Source organism: Cydia splendana, chromosome 10 (genome assembly GCF_910591565.1).
Source record: "Cydia splendana chromosome 10, ilCydSple1.2, whole genome shotgun sequence".
NCBI lineage: Eukaryota > Metazoa > Arthropoda > Insecta > Lepidoptera > Tortricidae > Cydia > Cydia splendana.
The window spans coordinates 11,151,210-11,174,701 of NC_085969.1; the positions used below are offsets into that span (position 1 = coordinate 11,151,210).

Genomic DNA, 23,492 nt, shown 5'->3' on the forward strand with positions numbered 1-23,492 from the left:
ATAACTAAAGCAACTACAAAAGTTTAATTCGCAAAACACAACCCTCGAATCTAAGAAAAATAAAGGAAAATTTCCTATTAAACATTACCAAAATAAGACGATACCGGCCTATTATCCAATTCCAGTAAGCCTCTCAGACGCTTTGACCGCTTCTGAAGAAAATAATGTCGGATACTTTTTCCTTTGAATGTGAAATTCGAATATTGGAAAAACAGAAGGGAGGAGAAAACAAGAACACTGCGGGTTAACGCCCTCAGATAGTGAGCCTCCGAGCCATAAGAAAACATCTGACAGTCGTAATATTTGTTTCGACGACTCGCAGGAATAATAGGGAAATATCGCAGTCCATTCATTTCTATTAAGTAGGTATGAATTGTAAGGGAAAATAAAGCTCATATTTTCAGCCAGTTCAGTGAATGTAATCAGAGCAATAATGTCGAGGACTCAAGGAGGATAAAATATATGGTTCTGAATTGTTACAATACAGGAACGCAATGATTTAAAAATATGTTACAGCACTGGCCAAAAATATAACACCTGAATATGTATAAGTAATAGGATATGGAGTACTACTGAAAGAAAAATATTTCTAAAACGACACAAACTGGTCCGTCTAAGAGGCATAGAGTCCGTCTAAGCAACTCTGCACCGTGTTTGATAACGCAGAATGTGAAAGTGTTATCATAATCGTCAATATTCTATGAAATTATGGCGTTTGATACGACGTTGACGGTTAGTAATTTTTGTAAGATGCATTTTATTAGGTTCTTTATAAACAACAGTCAGATGTTTATTACTGGCCGACACTGTAACCGGAGGTACTTCCTAAACCGCAGCGATGAAACAAAAGTGAATGACCACCTGCCCAGCGCAGGGTTTCAGGAAACCGTACAACCGCCTCGCTATCCGGTTCCCACGACAACGCGCGCGACCGATCGCCCGACTAGTTTATCCTCCGTGTAAACAAATGACGAGTTGCTTGTTCTACAAACGGTGCCAGTAGTTAACGTCAGCTAAAACGCATTACTGTAAGTTGCAGCCAGTCATTAACATTAGCAAGCTGTGATAGCTACTAGTCTCCGTTTAGTTCTCAGACATTTAATCTTTTAGTCATTTAAAGGATTTAAGGAAGAAAAAGAAAATTAAAATTTACTGAGACAAATAGATTTACCAAGGACTTTCATAGGGTTGCTTCTGAGTTGTGTATTGGTTAAGTACTCTCAAAAGGTGCGTAATAAAGTACCTATATTATACTACATACATATTTTCATAGTTATTCTGGCTTTTCAATATTTTAGAAACTATTAAGCGTCTTAAAACCATATCCTATGAATGTAGAAGGCTTTCTCCACAACAGCATGTCTTAATCTTTACAAAGCTATTTTTTACTGTCATAAGTTTCCAAAGGTTTAATTTTCTAATCCTTAAACAACGTGCGCGCATTGAACTTGACAAAGTGCAGTCTTAAGGAAAAGCTTTAACATTAAATTTCTCACTAAGCATCTTCAAAGAAACGATTTGCAAAATCCCCACTCACCTGACAGACGAATTTAGAATAATTTGTGGAGAATTCTTGGATATTATTTATATGACATAGGATTATTTATATATTTTACCCGAATTTTCTTGTGAATAAATAAAATAAAATACACTTCAAATTACCGTAGCACGTTAGAAGGACGTTGAAAAGGCACGAATAGGAAAAAATAGAGTCTACTTGAGGAGCTCCAAAGTTTTGAACATTTGTTAATGCCTAATGCTTGACAAACCCTACCACTATTATTGTAATTCAATTACAGGATAATTAAAATAGTTAGGTGTAATTTAATTTCTATGCATGTTAGTTTCAAGTAAGTATATCGCATGTAAACCCACCTAAATATAATGCCACCTAATAAACAGATTATTAGGATGTGATACGCAATAAAAAAAAAAGATTTTGGAGGATGTAAAGGCTGTTATTATCAAAGAGCGATAGTAGTTGCAGTTGCATCCAGACAGTTGTTGTCACAGAAATAGACACCCCTAGCCGGCGCCAGACTACGGGGCGCCGCGGCGAGACACCCCGCCTTTCCTGATCTACAATCAAGCACACTTAGTAAGAACAGTACCAACTGGTTAACCGTTTCTTAAGAAGTAAAAAAATGGCGCCTTGTTTTATGTCCGATGCATTATTCATTTGAGTAATTGGATTACACATTGTAATGTAGGTCATGCCAAATGTCTACTTTAATTTTCAAGAATTAGGAGAAGTGGATAATTGACAAAGTTTCTATATAATTCCGGATTAGGTACTAATAGCTATATACAGTGAACTTTTCGATGTTGACATTTATTCTAGACCTTTATGATAATTTAATATTATGTCGCACTTTGATTGTAAGTCATGGGTACTATTACACCGAGTTATAGAGTTTACCGGAGTACCCGGTTTTGTTGGATATTTGAAGAAATAAGTTTTTTTTTTCGATTTAAAGCAATCTCCCTACTGTTTTAAAACAAGGGTACTGCGCTATGTCTCCCTATTCTGAATACTTAGGCGCGAAAGTTTGAGTCGGCAAGATAAAACGTTGACTCAGTTTAGTCCTATTCCAAATACCACTGCCGACCCAGCGAAAACCCTATTCAATGTCTACAGACATTTCCTGTGAAAGCTAAGTGTGCATGAGTTTCGGTAAGTATAATAAGTGTGTGGTAAATAAAATTATCTCATTTCAGTGACCATTACAAATCTAGAAATAAATCTTGGAGCTTTATTTCTTTCCTAGGAGCTCTTACCTATTGCACTACTTACTGTTTTTAAAAATGAAATAAGGACAACCCTTTAAATGCGGGCAAATCTGTCATAGCCGTAAAGGAGTAAAGTTCACGCGCTGATTGACTTCGGAAAAGACCTAGCCCTTCGCGTGGCATATTCCCTTAGCAGGAATGTCTATTTGAAATTTAATTAACTGACAGAAAGTTTTAAAGCCAACAACATTCAAATTTTGCATGCCATCTGAAGCGTTTGATTGACAATTTAATTTACTATTATTTACCGTGCCTACATCAAAGTAGTAACATAATAACGAGCTGCCAGGAACACAATTCAAAAATGTTTCCCGAGGTTCATATTGTTATGCCGGGGCCACACTAACGGGAAACGCTGTTGATTATCGCGATAATTCCAGTGTGGCCGTATGAAAAGTGTCAATTATAGCGATAATCAACGGCGTTTCCCGTTAGTGTGGCCCGGCATTATAGGATAATATTTAAAGACGGTAACTACTAGGTAGAGTAGGTAGTCGGCAGGCGCTCCTCAACGCTCGGGTGGTTTGCTCACAAGCAAAGGGTCGCGCCCAGCGCCTTGTGCCTACCAACCCTTTACCCTGCACACCACATCAAAGGGAAGGGAAATCAACATTAACTTGCCAACGCGGACGGTAACTCGCATGCTTGGGGCTTGGTGTCGCGAGCAAGCGAACTGCGTATGTTATAATAAGCAACATTTTTTATTTTAGCCGTCATAACGAGGCGAAGGGAAAAAGATTGCCCACTAAGAAAATCATCAAAGAGTAAATCGCACGTTTACTAAATGACCACGAAATCGCGAATTAATTACTAATACCCATCAAAATCATCACAGACAAAGGGTCGCACCTAGCGCTTACAAACCCTTTACTCTGCGCGGCGCCACAACAAAGCGAAGGGAAATTAACATTAGCTTGCCAATGTCAACACGGACGGTAACTTGCATGCTTGGAGCGAGGTATGTACGCGAGTAATGTAGTATATGCTCTATACTTTAAACGCTTTTCTGATTTAGTTCATAGTTACCGTAACTATGCTTTTCCAATCTGCCGGCCTAGCCAAGGTGACAATCGCTATCGCTTCGACAGCGAAACGCTTTGTGTCTCTCTATCACTCTTCCTTATAAGTGCGACAAAGACAGTTGCGTTTCGATCGCTGCGAAGCGTTAGCGATTGGCAGGTTGGCTACGCGGCCTGTTTCCTTTATTTTCTGCAAAGGAAACAGATTGAACGAGAAAATTTTGTATATTTCGCCCATTGGGTCCCACAAAACCGAATTCTGTCCCGCAATAGACTTTAAATGACAAGGAAAGACGAAGAAGTCGCCTTTGGTGAAGACTCAAAACTAGTAGGTACCTAGAACTACGCGTAGAATAAAATGAAGGCAACTTTTAAAAACCAGTAGCCTCGGAACCTAAAGTACATCTACGCATTCTAAACAATGTCGGATATTCATTCGGCATTTTTTTATTAAAAAACCGGACAAGTGCGAGTCGGACTCGCCCACCGAGGTTTCCGTACTTTTTAGTATTTGTTGTTATAGCGGCAACAGAAATACATCATCTGTGAAAATGTCAACTGTCTAGCTATCACGGTTCGTGAGATACAGCCTGGTGACAGACGGACGGGCGGACAGCGGAGTCTTAGTAATAGGGTCCCGTTTTACCCTTTGGGTACGGAACCCTAAAAAAGTTATTTTCCTGATGAAAATATAGTCTTTATCTTGACGTTTTAGGCATTCTATAATTGTATAAATAGACATGTTGGCATTCTGAATTCCTGACCATAGAGATTTCTGGAAACATGTGCAGTCGAGTTCACAAATCTTTACAAGCCAACTTTCCAAAAATATATTTACAATTCATTTGTGAACTTGACCGTACTAGATCGAGGGTTTGCTCAAAACTATTAGGTAGTTTGTGGCATACCAGCAGTTTACCCATCCTTCTTGTGTGCTCTGCAAACACATAACATAATCATAACTAGGTACAGTCACCTGCAATAGTATGTTACACAACGAAGGCCGCCAAAATATCTGACACGATCTTATTTGTAGAGCCATAAGAGCGTGTCACATATTTTTTTTTTTTTTTTTTTTATGTTATAGTCAGCAAACGAGCAGACGAGCCGCCTGATGGGAAGCGGTCATCGTCGCCCATGGACATAAGCAACACCACAGGAGCCACTTAAGCGTTGCCGACCCTTGAGAACCCTAAATACCCGCTTCTTGAAGAATCCCATGTCGTAGCGCAAAGGAAATACCTCAGGAGGCAAGTCATTCCACATTCTGCACGTTCTGGGAAGAAACGAGCGAGATGCCCGCTTATTCTTGGTGTGCCATGTATCTAAGAAGTGGGGATGAACTTTGCTCCTTTGGCGGGAGGTGCGGTGATAGAAACGAGACGATGGCACCAAATCAAAAAGTTCTTCCGAGCATTCCCCATTGTACAGACGGTAGAACATGCAAAGAGAGCCAACGTCTCTCCGAAGGCTAAGAGGTTCTAAGCCGTCAGTAAGTTCGGGATCGCCGACAATACGAACTGCCCGCCGTTGGATGGAGTCAAGAGGAAGGAGCTGGTATTGTGGAGCGCCAGACCAGAGATGAGAACAGTACTCCATATGAGGTCGAACCTGCGCTTTATATAACAAAAGCCGGTGACTAGGTGTGAAGTACTGTTTGGCTCTGTTAAGCACCCCAAGCTTTTTGGAGGCCAGTTTGGCTTTATGTTCCAAATGACTCCGAAACTGGACTTCGTTCGTAATATCGACACCAAGTATCCCGATACTTTTAGCCATGGTAAGGGGAATGCCCTGAAACTTTGGCGCCGTGACAAATGGGGCTTTTTTAGCGGAAAACGCACAGACTTGTGTCTTACTGGGGTTGAACTGGACGAGGTTACGTTTACCCCACTCGGAGACCTGTTCAAGGGACGTCTCGATCTCAGACACAAGTCGCATCCTACACTCCGACACCTGCTCAGGGGGGGCGTTTACACGACCTGTATAACAGCTATCGCCAGTGCTGTCATCTGCATAGCAATGAATATTGTTAGTCAATAACATATCATTGATATGCAGAAGGAACAGAGTAGGCGATAGTACAGATCCTTGGGGTACGCCAGCGTTTATGGGCTTATAGTCCGAGCATATTCCATCAGTGACGACTGAAATGCTACGCCCACACAGGAAGCTGGAAACCCATGTGCACAACCCCTTAGGAAGCCCGTATGAGGGAAGTTTTGAGAGAATTGCCTTATGCCAAACCCTATCGAAGGCCTTTGCGATATCCAGGCTAACAGCCAGTGCCTCTCCCTTACTCTCTATGGCGGTGGCCCATCGGTGAGTGAGGTAAACAAGAAGGTCTCCAGCGCCTCGACCACGGCGAAACCCGTATTGCCGGTCGCTAATTAGCTGGTGGTCTTCGAGGTACTTAAGGAGCTGGTTGTTTACCACACGCTCCATCACCTTAGAGAGCAAGGAGGTGATCGCAATAGGCTGGTAGTTGGAAGGGTCGGTACGGTCACCCTTTTTGGGTATAGGGTGAACCCAGGCAATCTTCCAGGAAGACGGGAATTTCCCTGAGCGGTATGAGAGCGAGAATAGTCGCGTCAGAACCGGAGCTAACTCTGCGGCCTTCGAAGAGTAACATATTATTGCAGGTGACTGTACATGAGGCGTACAATGTTACACAGGTAAATAATTTGCATTAACTGGAATTTAATGTAAACAAGCCATTATGGTGGCACGTTATCATTTTATCAATAGATCTATGAAACACAGGCAGAGAGTTCCAAACGGTCTTTAAACGTGTTCATTAAGAGTTTCTAGTATACCATCTCCCACACTGTTAACTGACAGTTCGTAAACCTTAATACAAAAGGCATAAGGTCCACCGATGGACAGTTATTTAAGAGTGTTTCTATTTGTACCTAACGGATTAACAACTACATACTTATTTATGAGTAGTTTTTAGGCGCACTATTAAACTGTCTCCGCACTTGTTATGCTCAAGAACAAAAATTATAAAGAAAGTGCTCAGTGTTACGGATGTTTCCCCTAAAGCAGCGGTCGGCAACCTTTTTTTGCGTAGTTTTAGTAGCGTAGTTAACGATGAGTAAGTTGACGCGGGCCGCACTTTGTTAATATTTATGACTTTATCAGACATTGTCGTTTCTCAATATTACATAGCCAGAGAGGCTCGCACGCCGCAAGTGACAGTTTCACGAGCCGCATGCGGCCCGCGGGCCGCAGGTTGCCGACCGCCGCCCTAAAGCGAGGCTAACCTAGGCAATTTTTTATTTTATGAGTACATTTTTGAAGCTCTCTTGACGTTAAGCCTTATTGCTTTTGCCACACAAACTCTGGCCCTCGGAGTTGAGCTGGAAAATCGCTAATATAATTAATTGACCTAACGCCCATCACTTTTATTTTAGACTTTGAAAATCTGAACGAAATATTCAACCCAATATCCAATTTACGGATCAGCCAATCACTTGGCGAGAAAACGGGGACTGAGCAAGTTAATTTATTAATAGTTTGGATTGGACAGAAGATTGATTTAACAGAAATAGATGTCACTAAAGAAACACTGACTAAGCGGAAAAATTAAGAGGTCAAGGAATATTTTAACCGTCGTTTGCAGCTTTTGCGGCTTATTAATTTATTCCCTACTTGTAATATTTTCTTTAACATTTTTTTGTTATCTTGTTCCATCCTGGGAACAGCAATTAACACAGTTAGTTAGGGAAAATGTGTATTTAAATATTAGTTACACTTATTAGAACCCCGTAAAGGCCCTAATTTCTTACGCATGGTAAGTATATAAATAGGTACAAGCGTTTTATAGCCATTACAAAAATCTTTTCAAGGACTCCTTAAATTTATAATTCAAGAACTTCCTTTATTGAATCTTTTTCTGTATTAGGTACGCTTTTATTATTATTACGCATGTGTGTGTGCTCTATTGTCTCATGTACGGCTTGCTATTCTCTAGTTAACTATATTTTCATTGATATTCATAAACCAGCCAAATAAAAGGTTAAGAACAGAACGTAGAAATGAGTTATAATGAAAAAAAACCTTTATACATATTTCATAAATATGTCCATTTTAGCTCTAGTCTAGGCGAACCTAAAGACACCCATGGAGAAAAAGGTATCAATGTTTGATTGTCTGATTCTAATAATTGGCACCATTGGTCAATTATTTACACATGATTAAAGCTGTCAAGCAATAGGACAGTGTTGAGCACTTGGACGTTTACGTTAGGGTTAAAATTCGTTACACCGTTAAAGCCACACGGATACATTTAAAATATGTAACTATCCCTTCAATATGTAACAGTAATTGTTGAAATGTTTATCAAACAGTCCGGTAGTGGAAATACAAATGCGATTCCGGTCATGTTATTAAAAGAGCAGGTATAAAAGATCCACTTAATAAAGGACAGATGAGAGCGGAAAGCGGCCAAGCGTTGTCGTCGACTTCATTTGTCTCCGCGCTAACACTACCTCTGCCGCTTGCGCGGACTGGGCGACACGATCAAGTTTTTTTACCCGATTGACGAAGGAGGATAATGTTATAAAGAGGGGGCGTAAAGCCAGGAAAGTAGAAGAGGACAAAGATATGCCGCGTCGCATGAAACTTACGATTGAAGATTAGTCATCGCGCGGGTTTTTATCTCAATTACTCTAAAATTATACTCCTGTTTAAAATTTTGCGTAACAAATTTAACCTTTAAAGATTTTTCCTTGGAGTCTGCCCATGCAAATATAGTCTAGTTTTCGTGTACTTTTTCATGACATTTTCCCTTGATAAAACATGACGTGTAATAAATCTATATAATAACTAAAATTTTGCGTTACTGTTTGCCCTAACTTAAGCGGAAAGCGCTAAAACATGGTCGTAGAGTTCATTTGCCTCCGTGCATAAGTGGATCCCGCGCCACTTGCATGTCTTTATCCGAGTGAAAAATAAGGGAAGGAAATGTTTGTATGGCTAACTTTTGGATACGCGCTACAAGCCTAAAGGGGCCGACTGTTAATCAGTGGGCCCCTTAACAACAAGATGAATTTTGACGTTTAACCTTTCGATAAATTAATCTCATTGGGAAAAGACGCGGAGGCTTTTTAAATTAAACAAGAAGTTGATTTTTACAAAAAACGTCTTCACCCGAATTTAACCAAAGTTGTCAAATTCAGTTCGACTTTAAAGTTAGGTATTAATAGAATAAGTATTAGATATCATAAAAAAAATCAAATACGGATAAAGAATTTTTTCATTAACCACGTGCCGTCCATTCGTGAACAGTGCTGAAAAGTAACGAAATTGAAAGCAACGAAATTCAAAAATATTGAAATGTGTTCAGAAAACAACTGCCATTTTCTGGCCCGGACATGACATGGCGCCTCACTGCCTCTAGGGCTGTCGCTTACATATCGATATTGAATAAAATATCTGAAAAAGACTTTCATCAAACGGAATAAGGGTTAAGTTATAACAACGCGCAACGGTATTGTAATCTTTCGATCCCCAGCAGCTGTCGTCGCAAGGAAAATTTCCTTTTATTGTGTTAGCGAATGCTTATTGTATATACGGCGTTTCCCTATTGTAGCGCTCGCGATGCCAGTTCCTAGACACTCACAATTGCACGGTGACAAATCACTAATACGGTACATTAAGTTCTGCTTGTGAATGTTTTAAGATGCTTATCCTCATTCCGACACACCTAATAAATTTATTGTTTAGCAACTTAGCCGTAACGCTATTAAGATCTTGTTTTAAGGAGCATCCCAAGAGAATGTCGAAATATTATGTCTGACTATGACTTTAAGTATGAAAACTGTGAAAAGAACATCTCGACCGCCTTATTGCAACCTATTCATAGAATAAGCCTCAACAAGTCAACAGGGTCGATGTATCTACCTATCATTGTTTGAAAAGATAATTAAATTAAACTCTAATATTAGACTCACATTATAATATTATCTTAATAAAAATGAATCTTACCTCTTCCTCAGTGGTGGCGGTGTTGACGGAGTCCATGCTTTGACAGAGCGCGAGCTCCATGGTCTTGTGCTGCGGCGAAGCGGCCCGCGGCGATGACTGCTGAGGGGGCACCAGCGCGCCCTGCGACGCCGCTGTCTGCGGTACTCCCGCGCCGCCCGTCGCCGTGGGACTCTGCCCCTGCAGCGCTTGTACTCCCTGCAGGCTCTGCGCTGCTTGCAGACTCTGCTGAGCCGCTTGCAAACTCTGTTGTGCCTGCAGGTTCTGCAGCGACTGATGCGCCAGGTTCAACTGATGCTGCTGCACTATACTCTGCTGCACAATGCTCTGCTGCACCTTGATGTGTTGGTGCACGGCTAGTTGATGGATCGGATGGAGCTGGGAGGGGGGCGCGGGGTAGGGAGGGGAGAGACGCTGGCGCTTCACTTGCGCACTCTGCAGCGCTTCGTGCAGCCTCTTCACCGGGAGCGGACTTTGGCCGAGGTTATCCACGGCTGTGGCGGGGCGTGCCGGCCGAGTCGGTCGACTCCGGCAAGCACCGACTGTGGCAGCGACAGCGACGCGCGCGGCGCGGACAACTATCGATATGCGCGTATCGACAACGGCGCAACACTACGTTGCGGTACGACTAATTGACTTATTGATTAAATTATCATTAATTATAGAGATTTAAAACGCGCCTAAAAGCGATTGTTTGTAATTATTGTTTAGCGCGAAAGCACTATTATCCTCATTCGTGTAAGTTAATCCTCAGCTTGCGAATCACTCCTGTAAAGAAAAGAAAAAAATGTTAAGTAAGTACCTAATAAGACTAAGTTAAGTGACTATTAATAAACGTTTAGTAAATTGAAAAGGCAGCCAGAAGTGTAACGATATATAGCTTGATTTGAAACGAGATCTGACTTCCCGTTATAAATTGAAACATTTCCAGTCCTTACCGGCGGCGTCAATAGGAAAGGGAATCCTCTTATGACGCCCTCTTCGTATATAAACTTGTATACTTAGCTACCCCTTAAGAATTTATATATGGCCCATAATAATTCGAGACGGGAATATTTTTATGTAACGAGGACGTAGACATCCAAATATTTAAGCCAAGCAAATTGGAATATAAATTATTAGGTCGTTTCAGATTGTCAATTTGGCATGAAAATAAATTATATTGAGGGAATTACAATAATGACTAAAGTATGAATAAAATCATTTTTGACGCTCATATTTTTATTAGATCATATTACTTGTAATATTTAAAGTAATTTACGTAAAAGTATACCAACATGTATGTAAAACAACTCAAATTCCGTCATTCGCAGACCTCATACTTGATCATTTTTAATGTGCGATATTATTATCAGCGACAGTGACCTGCGTGAACAAAATTAAGTTCTAACACTCATAGATAAGATACGTTTCATATTGAACAAATAGGTTATTCTGTTTCTGAAGTGTCAAAGCTGAGTGGCGATTGCACTCGTGTGGGCGGCGGTCAGCTATTAGATTGTTAGTCATCGAAATAAACATCGAATATCACATAATTCGTATATCAGACTGTTCTCGATCAGTGTTCCATTTTCAGAACTGACCTTACGAATTATCAAAGTCGTCGAGCACCTATTTTATGATTGGTACCTGTAAATTTCTTGCGAAGAAAAAAGCTTCGAGTCTCTTTAACTTTAGAAGAATTTTATTTTAAATATTGATTTATACGCTATCGATAGTTTGTTGAATCGATACAATTGAATATAAAAATATGACTAAAAGTACCTATATTTGTTTAATCTTAAGCAACAAAACTGTTATTCATTGTAATAGCCACTTTTCTAGTGATCTACATTAGATTAGATATCTTAACAATGAAATCATAAATATGAGCTAATATTTTTATTACATATTTATTTAACTTTAACAGATCAAATATGCGTCATCAACCCTTTTTAAAACTACAGACTACTATTTAAAGTGTTTTAAGTTTCGTGCCCAAATTCCAAGTCATACTCTCTACATTAGCGGCGATCACGATCAAGAAATACGTCAGTAACGAAGTACATGTTGTATTAGGTACTAAATTACATAGTTACTTTTTTGAAACACATCAGAGATCTCCTGTGCCGCATTGAAAAGAAGACTTTATTTCATTTGTAATGATATGATATAAGATAGAATTTAGAATGAATAGACCGAATGAGATACGAGCTAGCGTAGGCATGCGGTTAGGTGTTCCAAGCCAAGGTCGCAGCTTTTTGTCCCGGCATGACTAAGCCGCGATATAAAAACTGACCAATTGCTGCCTCGTTATGTTACTAGGTACATAAAATAGGAACACATACAGCTACTGGGCTATTCTATTGGCATTTGAAACACAGCCGAGTTTGTTTCTGATCATTACCGATTATTTGTATAGATCGGTAATTTGTACTGATGTTAATACTGGAGTAACTAAACCACGCATATAAATTACTTAATATTAAATTTATTACCTATTTAATCATTGATTGTATCATAGTTTACATACGTGCGTTACGTGCGTTTAAGGTTAAATATGTGTTAATACCTAATTGGGTAAGTACTTAGAGTGGTACTTATGCAGATTTAACAATTTGTTAGTTTGATCGTATTGTTATGTTCTGTTCTGATACGACCCTGACACGAGTCACAATGCATTTCGCGTGCGAGATTGTATCATAGGTTCTTAGGTAGGTATTCAAGCCATCATAGGCAAGCCATCACGCAATAGTACATTGTAGGAGAGGACGGAAAACCGCTAAAAGATGGACGAGTCGTTTGAGGGCCGACACGTTAGTGGAGGCCCTCTAATAATACGAGTCCATCTTTAGCGTTTCCGGCCGAGGCATATAGTGCTTTTCACGACTACTGCGAGGAAATAAGAAAACATTTGCATAACTATAAGTACTATCCCGGGATTTCTCTGGTAGCAAATTACTAGCCACTGCCTGTGCTGTCTCTTGAATTTCGGTAGGCGTCAGCGTAAGAATATCATTTTCTTCACTAACTCATTTTTATAGCGAGCGTTGATACGTGTTTCTTGTATTTTTTAATCAAACACAATTTACACTATCCAATTCAGTAAGTATTTTCAGATCCCGCCTTTTTTACTTTTTTTATCACTTTTAAGAGGCGTTTTTCTGTTATTTGCTTCAAACCGACTCTAAACTTAGAAGCGTTTTTGTTAAAAAAAAAACCACAAACAGCTTCAAAAGTAAAAAACGCCTTAAGCGTGAACTGAATGGATAATTGTTAAAAAAATGGTTTTGACATTTCTTTTTATTTTAACAACAAATTGGTCCTATAAATAACCAAATTTTATTTTTGAAGGAAAAGTTGCACCAAAAAAGACCTTTTATTGATTTATATGTTTTAAATGTTACTCATTGCTGTAGCGAACCGTCATCAATGACAGATGATGATAACAATGAAACATTGTAGTAGTGGTGGTTCAGGTGCTACAGCTATTGCCTACTTTCCAGCTTGGTTTTAGACCATCTATTGCCACATTTCCGAACAGTGGCGTGAAAAGTATATTAAAAGTCGGGAAAACCTCATGAAAATCCTTGTCTTGACAAGGGTCGATTAAGTTATTTTTGGGCGATTATCTATGCATGTGAAGACTATATCTGCATACCAGGTGAGCAAGAGAAAATTTCATATTCTAATCTAAAAGACTGGCCTTATTATTCCCACAACCGAAACGGGTGGAAATAGTGGCGGGAGGTCTCTTTAAAAAAATCCAGACTTGCAATTGTATCACTAAAATGCGTATGTAGGTACTTGGAATCGCCCTCTCTAAGCAAGCTCCCTCGAGTTTTTTCCTTAAAATACGCATAAAAGAAAAACTTCCATAGCTTTTTATAGCGTACGTGCAAATTTATCGGTATCATAGTATCTATTTAGGTAATTGAACTCGAAAACTACACAAAACGAACATTGAAACCAACCTGAACTTCATAGAGATCAATTGAGAATTTGTGGCAAGGAATATTCTAATTAGATAAGATACTTATACCGTTCCTATATTAGGAATAAATTTTGCCTCATAACATGCCTAACATGGATATGGTAGCCAGGTGACAAAGTGGTTATGTACTCGTTTCATCTGAGAATTGTCACTTTCTACTACAGAAATGCGCGAAGTATAATGTAAACTTGAAGTAGACAATACGAGTACCTATGACATATTTCGTGATATAATTAGGTACATAAATAACATGAGTATTTAAAAAAACGTAATAGAATTGTGCCTCCACATGTGCTTTTATATGATTACTCACAACTATGTCTGACCATATTAAAATATTATCTGCGATAACGCTGCCGGCACAATTGACACTGCAATGGTATTCTGGACATTCAATAGAACGCATTGTTTTTCACTAAACTGCAAGAATGGCTCAACCCACAACAGTACAAGAATGCACGTTGTTTGTGTCTTATCAAGTCACATGTGTAAGGAACCATTTTGTAAACGCCGTAAGCCACAGACGAAATATTAAAGCAGCTGAAATAGTGCAGGTAATTCAAAAATTATTTATATGTGTTACTTCTCCTATATTTAATAGGTACCCTACCCATTATGTAATTTGTAGTTTAACCACAGTACCTACAAACCAACTATGCCACGTGACTCGAATATGTATTTAGGCAATGGGTACCTGCTAAGTTTACCCAGACACCAGACAAAGTTTTCATTGATTGGCTGAAATTAACGAGTCACGTGGTTTGGTTTGTTTAAATCAAGTTAAATGAACAGAGTGGGACTCACGTCCCTTTTAAGTTTGAATAGGAAACACACTGATACTATCATATAATAGTGAGTGTGATGCAATTTATTCAATTCGCGATTATTCGTATGCTGTCTGCTATACGGCCACTTGGGCACCAACTTTTCAAAGGATTCTTAACTTTATTAGTTTTTATGAAGATCTAATCTCCAATAATCATACATTTTGAAATGTGGCCCATACGTAGTGTGTATAACTCATGATAACATCAAGTTGAGAGCCAGAAGTCCTTTGCTGCCCTTTGGCCGTTAGTACATTTTTTGGAGTCGAGTACTCTGACTGACTACGTTTGTAAATTTGGCAAAATATTGACATTCTTACATAGCCCTCTTCATTATTGACCATGTGCATTTCTACTAAGGAATATACCGCTAGAACATTATATTTACCTAGGCAATAATGGAATCATAACTATCTACTTTGAATACCTCTGCTATACAAGCAACCCAACCTTTTATACTTAGAAGGTACAATCGCGCAGAAAAGTACAGCCACGTGCAATATTTCCTTGCCGCTGAATACTTTAATCCACCGCCTGTATTTATGTTGCCGCGGACTCGTAAATAAGTCCCGGCGAACTCTTCCAGTTTCCATTTGTTATAACTACTAAGTCCCACGGAGTCGGACTTCGCCGGGACTTGTGGATGGGATGGCATCAGGATAAAATGAAATACCGGGTGAAAGGGCGGAATCGAGAAAGTCAGTATCTATTAAAATAACTGCATTGCAACTCATTGTCAAAAAATTAGAAACCTGATAAGATTGTATTTTTAATGTTACACAATCGTGTAATCATAAGTACAGTCGCCATCAGATATATCGGAGCGGCCAAGGTGCTCACAAATATCTGAACACGCCTCTATTGTCAGGGCGTTAGAGTGCGTGTTCCGATATTGTGAACACCTTGGCCGCTCCGATATATCTGATGGCGACTGTACATTCACTTTTAGGTGTTTTTATTGTATTCATGCTATGTTGTAGTACTTAATAACTTTACAGTTTATTTGAGTTTTAAGACATCTTTTTTTTTAAGGTTTAAATGTTTACTGGACGCCTTTGAAGCTACGCATAACATGGTTAGCGTAAAAAGTTTGTGGCCAACGCCGATAAAAATTCTTTATTAGATTAGACACAGTTTCAGTCTAAACATTGCCGAATAAAGGTGTAAAATGTCTGTGTGGAATTTACACTTCCAATACCATTGGCTACCTCTACCTCTATTGTTACTAATGGTACTTTCCTAATAAGACTTTCCATATCAACTACATCACTATTTTAGACTAACAAAAATAAAATATATGTTGTTATTTGATATGTCTAATGATGGCCAAAATTAGACGTCGTTGCTTTCGTTCAGGTTGCCAATATGAAAATGAATTCCATGAACGAAAATTAACGAAATAATTCCATCTCATCAGCTCGTAAATGTAAACGCAGAGCTGCGCGCAATTTTGACATTTGTGTTACGTTTCCAAATGGTTTATATTAAATTCAATATTGTGGGTGGACAATGAAGCTCCAATTCATAAATAAGGTACTAATTGAATATTTTCAAGCCAACTGGACCTAAATAACTTTATATATACATATGCTGAAACTAAGAGAATGCCTAACTCTAACGAAATAAAGTAAACTGAGACATCTTCGTAATAGTTTCATGTCGAAATATACATCGTGCAGAATTCCTGCATTTAAATACAGACATAAAACAGCACTTACAGGGTCTCCCTGGGGACGTCTATAGTGAGCGCTCAAGTTTACTCGAAGGAAAGTAGCGCTGAGGAGACAATGGATGGGAAGTCCTGGGAGCGAGCCAAAAGCCGCGACGGCCACTACTGAAGACGTATCACCCCTGTGGGCCTTACCACTGGACAGAGATGCTCCGAGTAAAATGAATATTCGGAATACATCCTTATCGCGGCGAATTCAACTGCTAGAAAACAAGAGAATTGAAACAATCGGCATTTCTGCTCTGTACACAGTGGAAATTTTACTGATTACCTACCTATAGGTTTATTAAACTGCAAATACAGCAGTGTTGTAGACTGAATAAGCAGACTACTATATTCGGCACTGAGATTTTTAACAAAGATTTATTCCAACAAGCCAAACGAAATGAAGCTATCTTCATGCAATTTTTTTTTGACCAGAAAGATAAATAGCTGTTAGGTATAAATACGATGCGTGTTTCGTCAAGGAAGATCTTCCACTAAATCGAAGACTTGGTCCTAGTCACACTGAGTCTGTGGTTAGTGATGTTTATATTTTCGAGAACAAACCCTATGAACTCTGCTGATATGATTAAATTAATAATGGATCACCAGCATTATATTATATAGAATATTATGAACTTTTCCATTTAATAATTAATTAAACATGCCTGAACATTACTTTCACGTAATAATTGCATGAAAATAACTTTAACGTAACATATCGCTTTTACCCACCTCTTCGCGTGACATTCCTTCTACTATAAAAGTTTCCACTCAGTTTAATTTGAGTAACATAAAGTGAAAGCATATCAAGAGCCAGTGTAAAACTTTTTTACATGTCTTGTCTAATTACTGCACCAGCTATGTACCGTTCGTCGTTGTTCTAATTATCAAAGAAACGAAGCTTTGTTATTTACGCCATACCCATAGAGCCCCGCAAATTGAATCTAATTGCCACAACGAAGTGTTGAATCAGACCGGCGGTGGCCTGAATTGCGCCCATTTACCCATTTAAGACGCGAACACCCACACCACCTGTTTATGAATTACAATTTCAGTGACATCATCTGTTAATTCACAATGTACAAGTTTCTGAACGGCGATGGTTTTTCAGGCCACGAATAGTTAAATTTATATTTATTTCAAGAAACATTTCAACGGCAGCACGGGTCATATATAAAACCCCTTAGTGCAATAGTACGGTTTTCGTACTGAACGTTTGGTGGAGATTTGATGATGTAGTGGGATTTTCAGCACTAATCATGAAATATCAGGCGCTCTTTTCGGGTTGAGCTGAAGCACTACCACCAGTTTTAACATTGACATATTCACTCACGTTTAAGTAACTTACTTTCTATGCATCTCACTCGTACTCGCATATTAGTGCAAGCGAGATGTATAGAAAGTAATTTACGTAGACGCGAGTTAATCTGTCAATGTCAAAACTGGTGGTAGCCGTACAGGTAAGGTGAAAAAAAAGTTACCTAATATTAGCTCAACTATAACCATTTAGTAATTTGGAATAAAAAATTATACATAACTAATGACAATACAAAATGGTTACACGATTGTATATAAATCTACACGCCATAGAATTTGATCTTTAAAATATAAGAAAGTTTGACGTAAATTCTATATGAGTTCTGCGCACAGACAAATCCAATTTTTAAGTTTCTTACTTATAATATAAAATAGATATTTCCATTTATAACAATGTCAGTAAACCTTCATATTAAATCGGTATTGCGCCTAAATTGGATATCCTAACTCCTGAATCCTGTCCTAACTAAACAACCTAAACTGCCTAATTCGCAATTAAAAACGTTTCATCATTGTTTTTTTTTTAACTTCAGCAATGTGCTCCAGAGTACTAGTAAAAAATGACGTAATGTTTGGTTTAATTAATCACCCAAATAGATTTTATTGCGGCAAATATTTATATTTACGGAGTTCCGGTGGCGGTAGGCGACCTAGCCGCCCCAGTTTTTAATTTATCACTGGCCCATGTCTGCATCGTTCTGAGGATAAAACGCCTGACAACAATTTAACTTTTTTCGTGGATCCTCTTACATTGGGGTTGGGATAAATGACATTAGCTATATTTTCGGAACGATTAATTTAATATGAGCGCAGTTTTGACATACCTATAACAGATGTCATTTCAGGGTCAAGATCAGTTCATAGATAATGCATACATAGATCTTAATGCGAATTTATAAGATCTTATCAACATAATGTAGCAATTGCATAATTATGTTTTAAAATACCACCCAAAATGCTAAACAGACAACAAGTTACGCTAAATTTAACGAAACAAATAGTCTTTCCCATAGATAGTGGTCTGGTGTTGCAACGGAGGCACAATAGCAGACCTTGGAAGCGGCGACCAACGCAAATGGTGCCGTTCGTAGTAATTACCAAAGCGGACTAACAGAAAAACGGAATGACAAAAAGTGTAGCGATGTACAAAGACATGAAAAAACATTCCGACGAGGTTTCGACAGCGCTTCAATTTTGTTAAGCTGTATCTTAAGGTTAATTTGATATACAGCTAACATTGATGCATAATAGGTACTCCAGTTTATAACACATTCCTCAGTGAATTAATAGTAGTTAAGAGGTTGAATTTCGAAAATGCAATTACTATTGGACCGTTAGCAACTTGCACTCCAGCTAGGTAGTTGGATCGAGGAAAGGAAACGAGTAGAATTAGGGCTATAATTATAGAGTACCGTTGGACCTCGACCAGTAGCAAATGAATGAGAAAAAACTTCTTAGCTGCAACGCATTAAGTAGTAGAGTACTTTAAAAATATAGTTGCTTTTGCGATAAATATTTTGATTCCTTCTTGTCTCAATCACCCAAGTTTCGACCAAGAAATTATTTTTGCCTTGTAATACATTAATGAAGCGAGTTAACGGTCCCTGCTCCTGTAGCGCCTCCGATAATTCGATTAACCTTTTAATTGCCTTGACAATAAATCTAATGGCCGTGCTCACATTTCTGGGGTGCGTGTTCATTCTTTGCGAGTTCAATTAGGTAGGGCACTTTTTAACAAAAGTTACCTATTACGTAATTGAAAACTGCGTCGTGATGTCCAAATGGGTTCTATCTCGTTCATGATTGGAGGGCTTGATATGTTGAGAGAAAAAATGATTTCAAAGAATCACGCGTACTGTTAGGTACCTCTGTGATCATCAGTCGAGGCGTGCGTGCCAGCTTGATAATGGTTATGAGTCCGCTCACTTGTCACGCTCATACATTTGCGCAACCACTACCATGAAAAAATCTTCCATATACATACATCAAGTTATAAACTTGCAGAAGGTAGGTACATTTGTAACGTTGGTTTAGACGGTTGCACAAATCCGAACTGGTTGTAATTAGAGTCTGGCTTGTAACGTGAGCTGATATTGCAAACTGCCAACGAATGTCATCGATATCCTCTTACGTCTAATTCTGTGACAATATTTCAACATTGACTTTATGTATCAGATAGACCATCTGGATCAGCTACAGCTGTCTTATGCAATTCCGTTGGTTACTGCGGGCAACTGAGGCGTGACTTCTAAATCCCGTCTAATTCATATTCATTTCTAATAATATGTCTCATACAGTACGCGTCCTTCATTTAGTTAAATCTATTCATATTGAAATTAGCCTGACTCAAAACAAGATGCAATACGTATTTGAAACACTACGTACTTATTTGCATAGGTACACCTTTGCTTTTAAATTAGACTAATGATGATCATGTCGGTCACCTGCTTCACAGATTGTTTATAGATTTGCTTTTGCTTGGTATAGTAATGGTCTTTGGCCTGTTTTTGTATTTGTGGACCTACTTATTTTCTTCAGGTAAAACATGTTAACGAAAGTTATATTGTATTGGGCGCCAAAATATAGCGCTAGGGAATAAGGCAGTAACTTGGACTTGCGCATGGGCAACTCAGCAAGTAGGAAAATATATAGGTAATGATATCTATGTTATTTCAAATTAGGATAACTATTGTATGCTTTGATGGAATCTTAATTGTTACTAAAAAATATCGTAACAAGTTCACCACATTGTAACATATTCTTTCAATCAAGGCATTTTTCATTTTCTTTTTCATCATATGCTTTCATCAAACCTTTTTTTTGGAGCAACGTGATTTTATTTCACTGAAAATGTATGTCTGCTTCAGTAGATGCTACTTACATCTACATGCTCTCGATAACGAGAGGGTGTGTGATATAGGTCCTACGACCTCAAACTGAAATTGCATGCACGTATAATTATAATTTCTTAATATGATGTAGGTATTTATATATATTAATCTCGATGGCTCTTATTCGCAAAAAATCTAGTGCTTATACTGATTGCGGTACCAATAATGTTAGTTCATCTGACAGTTAATTATATATTTATTCAAAAGTTACAGTTACAGTTTTGATATGAAATAGATCTCCAGTTTCCAGTTTTGTGTTACAATTTTACTATCAATCCTATTAAGTTTATTTTATTACCGTCGAGTTTTTTAACTTGCCTCGAAGATTTAAATAATAGGTACATCAGCAGAAATTTTCTTATTGTTTGGGTAGAGAACAATGTGTAGTGGTTTCAGAAAGTGCTCTACGCTGTCGATACTTGGCAGTAATTTCAACGTTGGCATTGTTGAGTGCCCCTCTTTTGTGTATCGCATGAATGATATGAGACATGACTTCGCGAGTTTCTGATTTCAATTCATATTTTCTACATAAATTTTGCTTCCTCGTGAATTCAGTACCCTCGTTATTTTCCAATCATGTAGAAGGAATTTTTTACGGAGTCGATTTTCGAGAAATCATTGCAGATTTTCCGCCGCGAAAACAAGTGAAAACTTTTTAAAATTCAATCGCGCCAACGTTATTAGCTGTAAAGTTGCCCGGCATAGTAATACAATTTCAGCGAACTCTTTCGACATACGGGCTTTATAGTTTGTTAGGCTTATCTAAACTGGTGCAAACAATTAACAAATCGTAAATTGGTACTACGCTAAAAGTGTTGTAGTTTATAAAACTTTTTTAGAGCAACACGTGCAAACCCGCGCACTCGTAATTTACTTCCCAAAGTCGTCAAAGGGCGGCTTTGTTGAACTTGTTGGTTTTTCCGTTTCTACCCTCCGTGGGAAATGTAAAAGTGAAATTAAAAACGCGCCAACAACGAGTGCATCAGTTAATACGTTGCATCCGGCTGCCTTTTTATTCAACAATGGTCTCCGTTACCTAGAAAACAATAGCACATCTCACAAGCACACACACAGGCCGTCGGAAAACGCACATGCACAATTTTCCGAACACCGGTTACGGACACTGCGTCGGTCGCATCAGAGCAAAGGGCGGCACGTACTTGAACTGCCTCTGCACGCGATAGACTGACGGCAGTCGGCACTCGGACGAGCCGGCGAGCGAGCGGGACGCGCGGCGGGCGTGCCGATACTCTGCGCGCGCACGCTACCTCTCTCTCCCACTAACCGACTCTATATAGAGTCGTCTCGTTCCTCCACGCCCGAGCACACCTTTCGCATCCCGAGACAGGTGTTCCTATCCCTGTGTGCGTCCAGATAGCCGTAGCCGGCAGCGCGTGTATGCGCGCTTCCTGCGGCGGTGGATCGTTTTTTGCCCGGCAGAAATTATAAAAAGTAAATGGAGGGAAAATTAAATAAAACGTCTACAATGAAGCGTTTTCCTGTGCGCTTTGAATGATTCAGTATGATCTATTTTTCAGGGTGATTTTTGGGGGTGCGTGTGGGGGGTACCATGTAGGCTGTGGTGGGGTGTAATTAGGTACAGCGGAAAGGTATATTGATTGCGGTGACGCGGCTTTTGTGGAAAAATCGATAAATTTGTATTAAAGGTGGCACGCGACGGTGTCCGGCACGCCGACGGATGGCAAGGCGCTTAGATATCGATCCACTACGATACTTTATGGCTCACACTATAACTTTAGCCCCTCTTACGTTCATTTCATACCACGACGACTTTAATAAAACTTACCGACAGATAAAAGTTTGTTCTAATAACAACCCATAACTAACACACCTAGCGCAATATCTATCTGCAGTAGGTACCTATTTTGCAAAGAAAACTCGATACTAACGTAACGCAAATTGTAGTACCTACTTATAATTTTTGCTTGAAATCGTACCTATGCCTACGTGTACTACGGTTTAATGGCTTATAATTACAAACAAGGCACTACATACAAAATATGCCACATCACATCTTTTAAATAAAGTCGAGTACTGTTTTCGCTCCTAATGCCAAAGTAACATGAATAAAGCACTCGGTACGGAGGTTATTTTTCAGGGGAAGGGCCTAGTGCACCTATAAAAGCTAGATCCTAACTTTTCCAGGACATTAGAAGGCTCGCCAGACAAATGTTATAAATTATTCTCTTTCAGGGCAACATTGCCGGTACGACAAGAGGCACCTTTCTGCAAAAAGTAAAATAAAGCAAATGCTTTTCAAGTCCGCGACTAATGTACCGGGATAATGAGAAGAGATAAACGAGAAACTTTCTATTTGAACTTACAGTTAAAGAGCAATATGACAGCGTAGTTAAATACTTAAAAGAGTTAAAAGATGTCGCTCCATACCGTGACTTTTACCATGTCAGGTGGAGACGGCAAAATTTGCAGGGCGGTAAGAGTCGGTCACACACGGTTGCACATCAGAAAATTCTGACATCCCTCAGTATTCCTATGACATCAGTAAAAAACATCTTGCCTGAATATTTATTCCTAAACAATGTGTACCTAATCTCGATGTGTACCTCATGAGTTTCATACGATACCTCTGGGCAACCTAACTCATCGCTATAGAATTCAAGATGGGCTTTGGGAAAATGAGCCGTACTTATGTGTTTCAGGGTGATCCTATCTTAACAGAAACTTGTACGCGTGATCATCGCCCTAATTACTATAGTTTTCTCTACATATTATAAAAACTTTCAGTTTGCCTCTCGTTATACGAGTCATACGAGTATAACTCCGCTGGAATTACAAGTGAGCATTTTTATTTAAAGTACTTAGTAACATTTTGTTTTATTGAATTTGGAATTTTCATATTATTTCTGCTCAAAATCACGAGCTTTTTCCATTTCTACTGAGAAAAAAGGTGTCCCAAAAATGTTTGCTCTTTTTGGTTACGGTTTTCAATACAACCTT

General features: G+C 38.9%; 1 protein-coding gene across 1 annotated transcript in view; it reads right to left on the reverse strand.

The window, feature by feature from the left end:
- LOC134794309 (protein couch potato) overlaps positions 1-21,810 on the reverse strand; it is a 228,705-nt gene extending 206,895 nt beyond the window's left edge. Inside the window, 2 exon segments of the mRNA XM_063766073.1 lie at positions 9,798-10,562; positions 21,550-21,810. Coding sequence (XP_063622143.1) covers positions 9,798-9,857 — 60 coding nt within the window. The 5' untranslated portion in view covers positions 9,858-10,562; positions 21,550-21,810.
- Between the last annotated feature and the right edge of the window lie 1,682 nt (positions 21,811-23,492).